Source organism: Schistocerca cancellata, chromosome 9 (genome assembly GCF_023864275.1).
Source record: "Schistocerca cancellata isolate TAMUIC-IGC-003103 chromosome 9, iqSchCanc2.1, whole genome shotgun sequence".
In the NCBI taxonomy this organism is placed as follows: domain Eukaryota; kingdom Metazoa; phylum Arthropoda; class Insecta; order Orthoptera; family Acrididae; genus Schistocerca; species Schistocerca cancellata.
The window spans coordinates 361623859-361637488 of record NC_064634.1 but is presented as its reverse complement, the minus strand read 5'-3'; the positions used below and the strand labels follow the sequence as shown (position 1 = coordinate 361637488).

At 45.9% G+C, this 13630-nt stretch overlaps 1 protein-coding gene across 1 annotated transcript in view; it reads right to left on the bottom strand.

The window, feature by feature from the left end:
• The window catches only part of LOC126101415 (protein O-mannosyl-transferase TMTC2-like), a 98305-nt gene that overhangs the window by 33106 nt on the left and 51569 nt on the right, over window positions 1-13630 (bottom strand). The window contains exons 6-7 of the mRNA XM_049912077.1: window positions 12792-12922; window positions 2320-2684 (exon numbers count right to left, since the gene is read on the bottom strand). Coding sequence (XP_049768034.1) covers window positions 2320-2684; window positions 12792-12922 — 496 coding nt within the window. The remainder of the gene's footprint in view (window positions 1-2319; window positions 2685-12791; window positions 12923-13630) is intronic.

The following is a 13630-nucleotide window of genomic DNA, read 5'->3' as shown; positions in this document are numbered from 1 at the left end:
ACTGCCGCCACTAGCCATATGCCATGGCTTCATGCCTGTTTCAAACAGGATGATAATGTATCCAGATATGTCTGCCTACCTTGTGTAACAAGAAATGTGATTCATCCGACCAGATGACACGTTTCCATTGATTCACTGTCCACTCTCCATGGTCGCATTCCCACTGCAGATGTAAGTGGTGATATCATTAGGTCAAAACTGGAACAAGAGGTATAATCTACTGCAGAGGCTCGTGTTAAACGATGTGTGCTAAACATGTGCTCTGAAACATTTCTGCCACTGCTAGAAGTTGCTGCTGTTGGCAGATCCGGAGATCGTCACCTACTTTGATTTACAGAGATGCTATTTTCATCGAACTTGAGTTTTCTCACTGTTTCGCCAAGTGTGACACTGCATCAGCGGAAGTGATATTGGTACTGATTGATACGAAGATCCTGTGTCGGTATGTACATTGAAGTACTTACGATATGAAACAGTGACACTGACAGCTTCGAGTTTGATATCAATACCAATGAGCCTGTCTGCTCTGCTATACCACATATGGCATCCTGCACACCCACGTATACTGGAATGGAGATCACAAAGGCGAGTCTCATTTTACACAGGACATATTGAGATTCCACACAGAGTGATATAGAAGCACCTGATTCTTGTATCCTGTGGTCAGTGCAATGACTTTATGTAGCAGATCTTTTGTGGCTACTTTCCTGTGTAAGCCGGCTGCTGTGGCCGAGCGGTTCTAGGCGCTTCAGTCCGGAACCGCACTGCTGCTGCGGTTGCAGGTTCGAATCCTGCCTTGGGCATGGATCTGTGTAATGTCCTTATGTAGTTAGGTTTAAGTAGTTCTAAGTCTAGTCTAAGTCTAAGTGTAGACTTAGAGAAAGCTTTTGACAATGTTGACTGGAATACTCTCTTTCAAATTCTAAAGGTGGCAGGGGTAAAATACAGGGAGCGAAAGGCTATTTACAATTTGTACAGAAACCAGATGGCAGTTATAAGAGTCGAGGGGCATGAGAGGGAAGCAGCGGTTGGGAATGGAGTGAGACAGGGTTGCAACCTCTCCCCAATGTTATTCAATCTGTATATTGAGCAAGCAGTAAAGGAAACAAAAGAAAAATTTGGAGTAGGTATTAAAATCCATGGAGAAGAAATAAAAACTTTGAGGTTCGCCGATGACATTGTAATTCTGTCAGAGACAGCAAAGGACTTGGAAGAGCAGTTGAAAGGAATGGATGGTGTCTTGAAGGGAGGATATAAGATGAACATCAACAAAAGCAAAACGAGGATAATGGAATGTAGTCGAATTAAGTCGGGTGATGCTGAGGGTATTAGATTAGGAAATGAGACACTTAAAGTAGTAAAGGAGTTTTGCTATTTGGTGAGCAAAATAACTGATGATGGTCGAAGTAGAGAGGATATAAAATGTAGACTGGCAATGGCAAGGAAAGCGTTTTTGAAGAAGAGAAATTTGTTAACATCGAGTATAGATTTTAACGTCAGGAAGTTGTTTCTGAAAGTATTTGTATGGAGTGTAGCCATGTATGGAAGTGAAACATGGACGGTAAATAGTTTGGACAAGAAGAGAATAGAAGCTTTTGAAATGTGGTGCTACAGAAGAATGCTGAAGATTAGATGGGTAGATCACATAACTAATGAGGAAGTATTGAATAGGATTGGGGACAAGAGAAGTTTGTGGCACAACTTGACCAGAAGAAGGGATCGGTTGGTAGGACATGTTCTGAGGCATCAAGGGATCACCAATTTAGTATTGGAAGGCAGCGTGGAGGGTAAAAATCGTAGGGGGAGACCAAGAGATGAATACACTAAGCAGATTCAGAAGGATGTAGGTTGCAGTAGGTACTGGGAGATGAAGAAGCTTGCACAGGATAGAGTAGCATGGAGAACTGCATCAAACCAGTCTCAGGACTGAAGACAACAACAACAACAGCAAGTCTAGGGGACTGATGACCTCAGATATTAAGTCCCATAGTTCTTAGAGCCATTTCCTTTGTACTTGTATCATGATTTGTGTTTCATCAAATTAAATTGTAGTTTTTATATTAGATGGTTGCTTATGGACTAGTTTTTATACTATTGAGTGTAATAATTGTGATGTACCTTGATGAACACAGATGATCGGCGGTAACATCCTATTTGATCTGTATCCCAAAACATGTAGTTCATCCACATACACGTATGTCACATAAATTCTGTTGTGGGATATCTGTTAAATGTGACAGGAGGCTACAGTGAAGTGAAAGTGCGTCTGTTTAACTGCTGTGTAACAATAAAATGGGGCGGGCCTGGAAGGAGACTCACCTTTGGGTGGGTTGATGTGAAGTGCAGAGCGGAAAAGGCTCTCTTCATCGTACCAGTCCCTGTTGCGGAGTACGGTACGTGCTCCGAGACTGGCCAGTGTGGCAGCCAGCGCAAACCCTGACAGCCACCCCCAGTGGTGGTGGTGGTGGTGGTGGTGCTCGTGTTGGTGGTGGTGGTGCGACCTGCGGTTGAGGCGCTGCCAGCCCAGGCCGAGCAGCAGGCAGTGCCCGGCGCTGGGCAGGTAGAGAACGCGCTCCGCTGCCACGAAGCCCACATACCGCGCCACGTTGCTGGCCGGCAGGAACGGCACCACCAGCAGCGACAGGCTCACCAGCAGCGCACCTCTGCCACAGGGGCCACTGCCGCTGTGCCAGAACACGACAAGTCTCACTACTCCCACACTACCTGAGGCTGGCGACTGCATTCGCTGTATCTTTGCATAGAAAAAATGCAGATTATTTCATAAAGATTTATCTGAGTTCATGAAACTATTTTTCTACGTGAATGGACATAAAAATTTGGGAAGAATTGTAAGATACACATGTGGCTACAATTTTTTTATTTTTCAAAGCTCCATCCGAAATTGTAAGGGTTATACCTTTTAAGTGGACTCACATACAACATTGGCCTTGTGGCTGATAAAGTGAAGAAGTGCGGCCTGTAAACTGAAAGGATAGAACCCCAGTTGGTCCAGAGATTTTGTCAGTCTGTCTCAAAGCTATCATTCACTACATCTTTTTAATGATAGAAAGATTTGCTGGAAACGATATTTCATGCATACTATAGGCCCCCTTAAAAAAATTGTGTGAAATCCTATGGGATTTAACTGCTAAGGTCATTAGCCCCTAAGCTTACACACTACTTAACCTAAATTATCCTAAGGACAAACACACACACCCATGCCCGAGGGAGGACTCGAACCTCCGCCAGGACATAGGCCCCCTTATCTCGGTTGTATAACTGTGGTACTTTAGGGACATGCAAGCTGCCTACTTGAACCTGGCCACTGAACAACATGATATTACACTGATGAGAGAAAGGAACTGGTCCACCTGCCTAATATCATGTATGGAACCCACGAGCACGCAGGAGTGCCGCAACATGACGTGGAATGCACTTGACTAAGTAGTGCTGAAGGGACTTGACTCCATGAATCCTGCAGGACTGTGCATAAATCCGTAAGAGGAGGAGAGTCTGGACATCTCCCCTGAACAGCACATTGCAAGGCATACAAGATATGCTCAATGTTCATGTGTGTGGAGTTTGGTGGCCAGCTGAATTGTTTAAAATCAGAAGAGTATTGCTGGATCCACTCTGTATCAACTCCGGACGTGTGGGGTGTCGCATGGTCCTGCTAGAATTGCCCAAGTCACTCGGAGTGCACAGTGGATATGAATGGATGCAGGTGACCAGACAGTATGCTTATGAACGTGTCACCTGTCACAATCGAATCTAGATGTATCATGGGTCCCATATCACTCCAACTGCACATCCCCCCCCCACAATTACAGAGCATCCACCTGCTTGAACAGTCACCTGGTGACATGTACGGTCAATGGATTCATGAGCTTGTCTCGGCTCCGAAAGCCTATATTGATATTTCTTAGAATGGTTCACACGCTGACATTTGTTGATGGCCCAGCATTGAAATCTGCAGCAATGTGAGGAAGGGGTACACTTGTGTCACGTGGAACGATTCTCTTCAGTCGTCGTTGGTGCCGTCCTTTCCGTTCTTTTAGGATCTTTTTCCAGCCGTAGCGATGTCGGAGACTTGATGCTTTACCGGATTTCTGGTATTCATAGTACATTCGTGAAGTGATCGTACGAGAAAATTTCCACTCCATCGATACCTCGGAGAAGCTGTGTCTCCTCGCTCGTGTTCAAACTCATTTAAATCTTGATGGCCAACCACGGTAGGAGCAGTAACCGATCTAACAACTGCGCCAGACATTTGTTGTCTTATACTGGCGTTTCTGACCGCTGCGTCGTATTCTGCCTGTTTACATGTCTCTGTGAAGCCATTCCGCCAGACACGTTGTCAAAGGTTTCGGGTAATTTCATTCAGAGACTACGCCATATTATTGCTACGCATGGTGGATATGTGGAAAATATCGTACTATAGAGTTTCCCAGACCGCAGCGCCATCTGTTGTTGACAATTGTAACTACTGTAATTTCGAAAGTTTGTCTGCCTGAAAATGTACTGTTGTCCCAAGCATATTGCAACAAACGGTGTATTTCTATCGCTGCTCGTTTAGTTTGTATTGCCGTTTCAAATATACCGGTCATTTTTGAAACACCCTGTATTTATCAGAAACATAAAGTCCAACTCGCAGCTACTCTAGCACCTGAAGTCAGACGTACCCTACCTGATGAGTGTCGAAGGGGTTGCCTAACCGTCAGGTGTTAGAGCAGGTGCGAGGCTGGTGTCGAAGTTCAGAGGCGGGCTGCTAGATTTGTTACTGGTAGGTTTGATCATCACGCGAGTGTTACGGAAATGCTTCAGGAACTCGGGTGGGAGTCTCTAGAGGAAAGGAGGTGTTCTTTTCGTGAATCGCTACTGAGGAAATTTAGAGAACCAGCATTTGAGGCTGACTGCAGTACAATTTTACTGCTGCCAACTTACATTTCGCGCACAGACCACAAATATAAGAGATTAGGGCTCGTACAGAGGCATATAGGCAGTCATTTTTCCCTCGTTCTGTTTGGGAGTGGAACAGGGAGAGAAGATGCTAGTTGTGGTACGAGGTACCCTCCGCCACGCACCGTATGGTGGATTGCGGAGTATGTATGTAGATGTAGATGTAAAAGTTTCTCACAGACGCAGTTTTAAAGTGCTGAATAAAGGTGAGTAGGTGGCACCGGTGGTATTGCTGAGTTGGTGGGTCTTAGATGAACCCTTTGGCGCTTTGTTTACGAATACGTTAATGTTGCACCCCCACCCCCTTCCATGATCACGCCACTGAAGGACTGGAACAGGAGACCCGGAAAAGTAGGTACACCCTTTTCTGGTTCGGATAACGTTCAAACTTAACCGAATTATTTTGAATGGTACCTAGTGTTCTTAGAGTAGGGCTGAAACGCCGGGGGGGGGGGGGGGAGTGAGGGGGTGGAGAGCAACAACGTCGAACGTTGTCAAGAACGCTGTCCTATTGTTCTTCGCACTGTGAACTATAGTTTTGGTCTGCGAAATGTGAGAGAATCACGCCTCAAAGGAAGGAGTGGTGGGAAGGATACTTACGTCTTTGCACCAGTTGTCGGGAAATTTTGTGATCTTCAAATTAACGGCCCATTTTGGCGACGTTCCTCTTATTATGAAGGTTGTTCGGAAAGTACGGAACGATCGGTCGCGATATAGAAACCACAGTGGAAATCCGATGAAGTTTTGCACAGGTGTGTTGGGCAGTGTCTCTACTATGCCCGTCGATCGCGTTACGTCGTTATTTTTAGTTCTGAGCGCAGAGGAAGCACATAAAGATACCCAGAACAATAGTATCTCCCGCCAAGTCCGAGGGCATGCTAAGAGATTTCACCTGAAGCTATGCAGCCAACATTACATAACTGTCTTACGTTTTCTTCTTCAAGACAATTATCAGTCGCATTCTGCAGGGGTAATGAAGATGCTTCTGCACCGTTTTCAATTGGAAATGTTTGATTACCCACAATACAACCCATTATTATCTCCCTGAGTTTCATCTCTGCTCAAATGAAGCGCTGGCTATGAAGACATTTTGGCACAGACAACGAGCTGTAGGCCAGCGTAAAGAATAGAAATTATTTGGAGTGATGAGTCACACTATATCCTGTAGCAGTCCGATGGAAGGGGTTGGGTTGACGAATATCAGGAGAACGTTAAGTCCCGTCATTTGTAGTGCCAACACTGAAGTGAAGAGGAGAGTATCTTTCTCGTGGTTAGGGTATGGCCCCCTTATTGCGCTTAAAACAACGCTAATTACGGAAGGACGTGAACATATTTTACATCATTGACTACTGCCTATAGTAGAGGGACAGTTCGGAGACGATGATTTTACCAGCATGACAATGCACGCTGTAATGAAGCAGCTTAAGTGAGAGAATAGTTTAAGGACAATAATACTTCAGAAATGGACTTGCCTGCCCAGAGTCTCGATATGAACCAAATGGCACACTTTTCAGAAGAGTTAGAACGTAGATCCCCCGTCCAGCATCATTATCTTTTAAACTTTCTGGCAGATTAGAACTGTGTGCCACGCCCAGACTCGAATTCGGGACCTTTGCCTTTCGCGGGCAAGTGCTCTAACAGTTGTGAGGACGGGGCGTGAGTCGTGCTTTGGTAGCTCAGATGGTAGAGCACATACCCGCGAATGGCAAAGGTCCCGAGTTCGAGTCTCGGTCCGACACAGTTTTAATCTGTCAGGAAGTTTCATATGAGCGCACACTCCGCTCTCATTCTGGAATCATTATCTTTCTTGATCTCTGCTCTTGAAGAAGAATGGTCTGCCACACCTTCACAGACATGCAGACAACTCACCAGTGCAGTGTCCACATCATAGTTGAGGCCGTCATAAAAGCGAAGGGTAGACACACCTAATATTAATGTCCACTGATAATTGTTTTGATACTTTTCATCAAATAGTGTGTATGAGACAGCCATTCACATTAACAGAAGCAGCATACATCACCCTTTCATTCCTATATTCCACATTATAATCCTTTATTCGCCTGCTTTTTCAATTTCTTTGCATTGTACGATGGAATAATAACGCCATAGCAAAGCCTGAAGTTCACTTTTCTTCTCCGTGAACTTTAAATTCCCTTCCCAAGCTCCATTTGCTCTCGTTTATTGCTTGCTCATTGCACAGATTGAGTAACATTGAAGATACTTCTGTCCTGCTCTAATTTTAAGCACTGCATCCCTATCATGCAGACCTTAGTAGTTTGGTCCCATAGCCCTTACCACAAATTTCCAATTTTTTTCCTATCATGTGCTTTGACCCGTGTACCTGCAGACTGGCTCTTGCATGTCACAACCATCTCAAATATGGGACTGAGGGTTTCAGTCCAACCGTTTGATTAAGAAAAAATTTATATCTTTATGTGTTCCGCGTATCATTAAATATCCTTACCTCGCTCGCAACGCATTTTTGAGGGACGGACGCTGAATGTGTCTTAGGAAGGCATGTTTACGGAAAGTGATGAGTAAGTTCTCGTTTCTCAGCGAAAACACACGTCTCTAATCATAATATTTCTTTCGTCCGTCCTAACAGATACCATGGAACCGTGGCTAAAATTCACACCCTACTAGCAACGTGCGGTGCTCGAGAGAAATGAACAATGTTTTGTTCCCCAAATTATCTGCAAAACGTTTTTTGAGCAATCCTGATTAATCAATCTGCACTGACGAAATACACTACTGGCCATTAAAATTGCTACACCACGAAGATGACGTGCTACAGACACAAAATTTAACCGGCAGGAAGAAGATGCTATGATATGCAAATGATTAGCTTTCCTGAGCGTTCGCACAAGGTTGGCGCCGGTGGCGACACATACAACGTGCTGACATGAGGAAATTTCGAACCGATTTGTCATACACAAACAGCAGTTGACTGGTGTTGCCTGGTGAAACGTTGTTGTGGTGCCTCGTGTAAGGAGGAGAAAGGTGTACCATCACGTTTCTGACTTTGATAAAGGTCGGATTGTAGCCTATCGCGATTGTGGTTTATCGTGTCGCGACATTGCTGCTCGCGTTGGTCGAGATCCAATGACTGTTTGCAGAATACGGAATCGGTGGGCTCAGAAGGGTAATACGGAACGCCGTGCTGGATCCCAACGGCCTCGTATCACTAGCAGTCGAGATGACAGGCATCTTATCCGCACTGGCTCTAACGGATCGTGCAGCCACGTCTCGATCCCTGACTCAACAGATGGGGACGTTTAGAAGACAACAACGATCTACAACAACAGTTCGTCGACATTTGGAGCAGCATGGACTATCAGCTCGGAGACCATGGCTGCGGTTACCCTTGACGCTACATCACAGACAGGAGCGCCTGCGATAGTGTACTCAACGACGAACCTGGGTGCACGAATGGCAGAACGTCATTTTTCCGGATGAATCCATGTTCTGTTTACAGCATCATGATGGTCGCATCCGTGTTTGGCGACATCGTGGTGAACGCACACTGGAAGCGTGTATTCGTCGTCGCCATACTGGCGTATCACTCGACGTGATGGTATAGGGTGCCATGGCTCTAACTTTCACTCGATCCCTGCGAAAGCCTACATTTCAGTAGAATAATGCACGACCGCATGTTGCAGTTCCTGTACGGGCCTTTCTGAATACAGAAAATGTTCGACTGCTGTCCTGGCCAGGACAGATCTCTCACCAATTGAAAACATCTGGTCAATGGCGGCCGAGCAACTGGCTCGTCACAATACGCCAGTCACTACTCCGGATGAACTGTGGTATCGTGTTGAAATTACATGGGCAGCTGTACCTGTACACGCCATCCAAGCTCTGTTTGACTCAATGCCCAGGCGCATCGAGGCCGTTATTATGGCCAGAGGTGGTTGTTCTGGGTATGATTTCTCAGGATCTATGCACCCATATTGCTTGATAATGTAATCACATGTCAGATCTAGTATATTTGTCCAATGAATATCCGTTTATCATCTGCATTTCTTGTTGGTGTAGCAATTTTGATGGCAAGTAGTGTATTAAAATCAGATTAAATAAGGGTCGCCATCCTCTCATCGACCTCTGAGACAGTGTTGTAGCAGTTATTGCTTGTAAAACCGAATACATTTTCCACTCACATTAATGCAACCACCTGTCAGAAGCCTGAGAAACCATCTTTTGTGGCGGGCATGTGCAGGAAAGGAGTCAGTCAGGTTGTGGAAAGTACTGACAGAGATGTGGAGCCACTACCGATCACAGTGTATCGGTCAGGTGTGCTGACTGTCTCTGTTGACGATCCATGGCGCGAACAGTGCGGTAGAGATGGTCCCACAGTTTTTGAACTGTATTGAAATTCGGGGACTTTGGTGACCAAGGAAGTCCGGCAAAGTCATCTTTGTGTTCATCCAGCCGCACAAGTACGCTGTGAGCTGTGTGACATGCTGCATTATGCTCCTGGTAGAGGTCCTCGCGCAGGAGGGATGGACATGGTAAGCTAGGACTGATGTGTGTTTGTGTCGATCCGGTGTGCCTTTGAGAATGATGAGATCACGGAAAGAATGCCACGACATCATTTCTGAGACTATAACCCTCCTCGGGCCAGTACCACTCAGACGGTCGTTGCTGGCCCATACACGCCGAAGTCCGTCTGTCCGATAGAGCATAAAACGTGATCCATATGGAGAGGCTACCTGTCGTCGCTCAGTGCATGTCTTCCTCTGGTAGTGGCGTGTAGAGATGGAGGATCCGCTCTTGAACTAATTCATAGAGTTCAATCTTTCAAAGGAGTGAACAATCAGTGATTCAGAAAAAAATAACGGTAGCTCCAAACGTTTCCCACGGCAGAGAGAGAGAGAGAGAGAGAGAGAGACAGAGAGACGGAGCATATCAGCAGCGCCTCTGCTGGTCAGAGCACAGTGCATGCCACACAACACAGCCAGCGCAGGCCTCTGCCCTGCTTCTACCTTGGCTGCCTGCATTGTGCAGTGCCCCATTGGATTTTGTGTTTCACATATGCCGTGCCGTCACTGTGCGTCGTCTGCCGTGTGCACTGTGCAGTGTCTGGCGCAGCTTAACTTCACATCACACTCTGTCGGCGATCGTTTCAGTCGCACGTCCTGCCCTCTGCGCAGTTGATGCGAGCAACAGGACAGAGAGCCACCTAGCGGATAACATAGGAACTACTTGCAAAAACCTGCTCGCAAGGGAACGGACGATTTGTCTCGGAGCGGGTGAGTTCACCGCTCCCCCCCACCCTCGGAACTCGCCCGCTCAACACTCACCCCACCGTCTCGACTCTAGCCAGAGTGTCGAGCAAAGCGTCACTCTGGTCTCTGCGGTCTCAGCTCACACAGTAATACAGCTCGCGGATCGACCTGCTTGACTCAGCGCCTCTGCATTGGAGTTCGTCCCCACTGGATATTGTTCTTCGTAGTAATACCGCTATGTATATTACATTATTATGTTATGTATACAGCAATTGTTTTTATTTTATTTTTATTTGTTTAAACTGATTAGATTAGGTTCCTGATGACTCCTCTTACTATAGGATTTTTATTATGGACACTCGAATTTACGCTTTAATTACGAGCGAACCGATAAACGTATCGCAAAATGTGATACACCAATATTTTCCTTGTTTTATTCTGCGTAAGGCTATATGCAGCACTTTCGTTTTACAGTCAAATTTATATATTTTTTTCTTATTCTGGTACGGATTTTGCGATTTTAGGCGTCTTCGAAAGGAAATGTTCACTTTAAAAATATATGGCTTGCGATGTATTTGTATGAGGTTAATGAAATTTTAATACATTATAGCCAAATATATTGTTAATGTAAATCTCAAGTTACAACATTTTCCGATCACCCAAAAAACCACGATAGTGCAAAATAAATCAATAATCAAAAACTTTGTCATATCGTGGAAATTTCAATAAACAATACAAAATTCTTACTCATTATCTGTGTTACTTCAAAATAGGATCAAATAAGATCAAAATACAGGTATAGTACTGGAATAAACCAAGTTTAAAGGGCAATGTGCCTTCCATTTATTTTCTATTGTAAATGAGTGGTGAGTCATGAAAAAGAGCTAATTCATTTCAGGGAGTGAACAGTTCTGATCCAATCTCTGAAAAGAACAGTTTTGCCCATCTCTAGTGGCGTGCAGGATTCAGTCTTTGTGGCTAGCGAACAGCTGTCAGCAAGGGCGCAAATGCCAGACCCACGCATGCAGCAACGTTCGCTGAACGGTCGTTGAGTGGATGGTGCTGCTAGCCCCTAGGATCACTCGGCCGGCCAGTTGCTCAAAAACTGCACGTCTATCGTACGTACACATCCCCGGAGCCGTCGCTCACCCCTGTCACCTGTGGGCCCTGGTGCACGGAAGTAGGCTCCGCGCCGGTTAATCACAGTGGCACGAGAGCAGTTTACAAACTTAGCTGTGTCGGAAATGCTTCCACACTCAGCCCGCAAGCCATTAATGGCGCTCCTTTGGAAATCAGATATTCCTCTCCGTTTCGGCATTAAGACGACTGCAGTGATTCCTATATACTCTGTGATCAAAAGTATCCGGACACCCCCAAAAACGTACGTTTTTGATATTAGGTGCATTGTGCTGCTACCTACTGCCAGGCACTCCTTATCAGCGACCTCAGTAGTCATTGGACATCGTGAGAGAGCAGAATGGGGCGCTCCGTGGAAGTCACGGATTTCGAACGTGGTCGTCTGATTGGGTGTCACTTGTGTCATACTTCTGTAAGGGAGATTCCCACACTCCTAAACGTACCTAGGTCCACTGCTCCCGATGTGACAGTGAAGTGGAAACGTGAAGGAACATGTACAGCACCAAAACGCACATGCCGACCTCGTCTGTTGACTGACAGAGACCGCTGACAGTTGAAGAGGGTCGTAATCTGTAATAGGCAGACATCTATACAGATCATCACACAGGAATTCCAATACTGTATCAGGATCCACTGCACGTACTACGACGGTTACGCGGGAGGTGAAAAAACTTGGATTTGATGGTCGAGCCGCGGCTCGTAAGCCACATATCACGCCGGTAAATGCATAACGACGCCTCGCTTGCTGTAAGGAGCGTAAACATCGGACGATTGAACAGTGGAAAAACGGTATGTGGATTCACGAATCACGGTACAGAATGTGGCGATCCGATGGCAGGGTGTGGGTATGGCGAATGCCCGGTGAACGTCATCTGCCAGCGCGTTTAGTGCCAACAGTAAAATTCGGAGGCAGTGGTGTTACGGTGTGGTCGCATTTTTCATTGAGGGGGCATGCACCCCTTGTTGTTTTGCTTGGCACTATCACACCACAGACCTGCGCCGATGTTTTAAGCACCTTGTTGCTTCCCATTGTTGAATACCAATTCGGGATGGCGATTGCATCTTTCAACACGATCGAGCACCTGTTCATAACGCATGGCCTGTGGCGGAGTGGTTGTACTACAATAACGTCCCTGTAATTACCGATGGAGGGCGCCACGAACGTCATTTTCAGCCAGTTGTATGGATACTTTGGATCACATAGCGTATACCCTGCACTACTACAGCTGCCACCTGCGATTTGCGAATGGTTGACGTCGAGCATAGGCGATGGTCACATTAATGTGACTGGACCGGGTAGTTGCAGGGTATTTTGTAAGGTTCACCAAAGGAACGGAGAAATGCATATGATCTACGGTTATTATCATCAGGCATTGAGTATGAGAAAAAAATTGTGGTCGTACATGCTACAGCTTATAATGAAGTAGCACTGGGAGGGAAGACAACTGGCAGTCTGTGGTGTGCGCTCACCTGTTGTCGGCGCAGCCGCCGAGCAGGCAGCAGCGGTTGCCCTTGGCTCGGCTGGAGGGGCAGGCCGCGGGCCGCCTCTGGCTCTCCACAGGCGACACCTGTTGCGCCAGCCGGCGGCGTTCGATCGCTCGCTGCAACAGCAAGCAGGCACAGTATTCAGCGCGAGAAGGCGGGCCCGCTACTCCATGGCTTCTCACTGTCCATCTCTGTAGCCACCCCCGTAAATCACTTTTTCCTCTTAGTCAAAATGGCTAATCGTTACAAAGGTACAAGTTCGTAAGCTTTCGCGAACTCACTCACATTCCATAAAATTCTTCTGGTCTTTACATGGAAAAAATACGTAAAATGATATACCAACAATTGGGTGCTATGGCAAGTAACATTCATCAGAGTATACAGGTGGTCCATTGATAGTGACCGGGCCAAATATCTCACGAAATAAGCGTCAAACGAAAAAACTACAAAGAACGAAACTCGCCTGCCTTGCAGGAGAAAACCACATGGCGCTATGGTTGGCCCGCTAGATGGCGCTGCCACAGGTCAAACGGATATTAACTGCGATTTTTTATATAGGAACCCCCATTTTTATTACATATTCGTGTAGTACGTAAAGAAATATGAATGTTTTAGTTGGACCACTTTTTTTGCTTCGTGATAGATGGCGCTGTAATAGTCACAAAAATATGGCTTACAATTTTAGACAAACAGTTGGACACAGGCATGTTTTTTAAATTAAAATACTGAACGTAGGTATGTTTGAACATTTTATTTCGGTTGTTCCAATGTGATACAGGTACCATTGTGAACTTATCATTTCTGAGAACGCATGCTGTTACAGC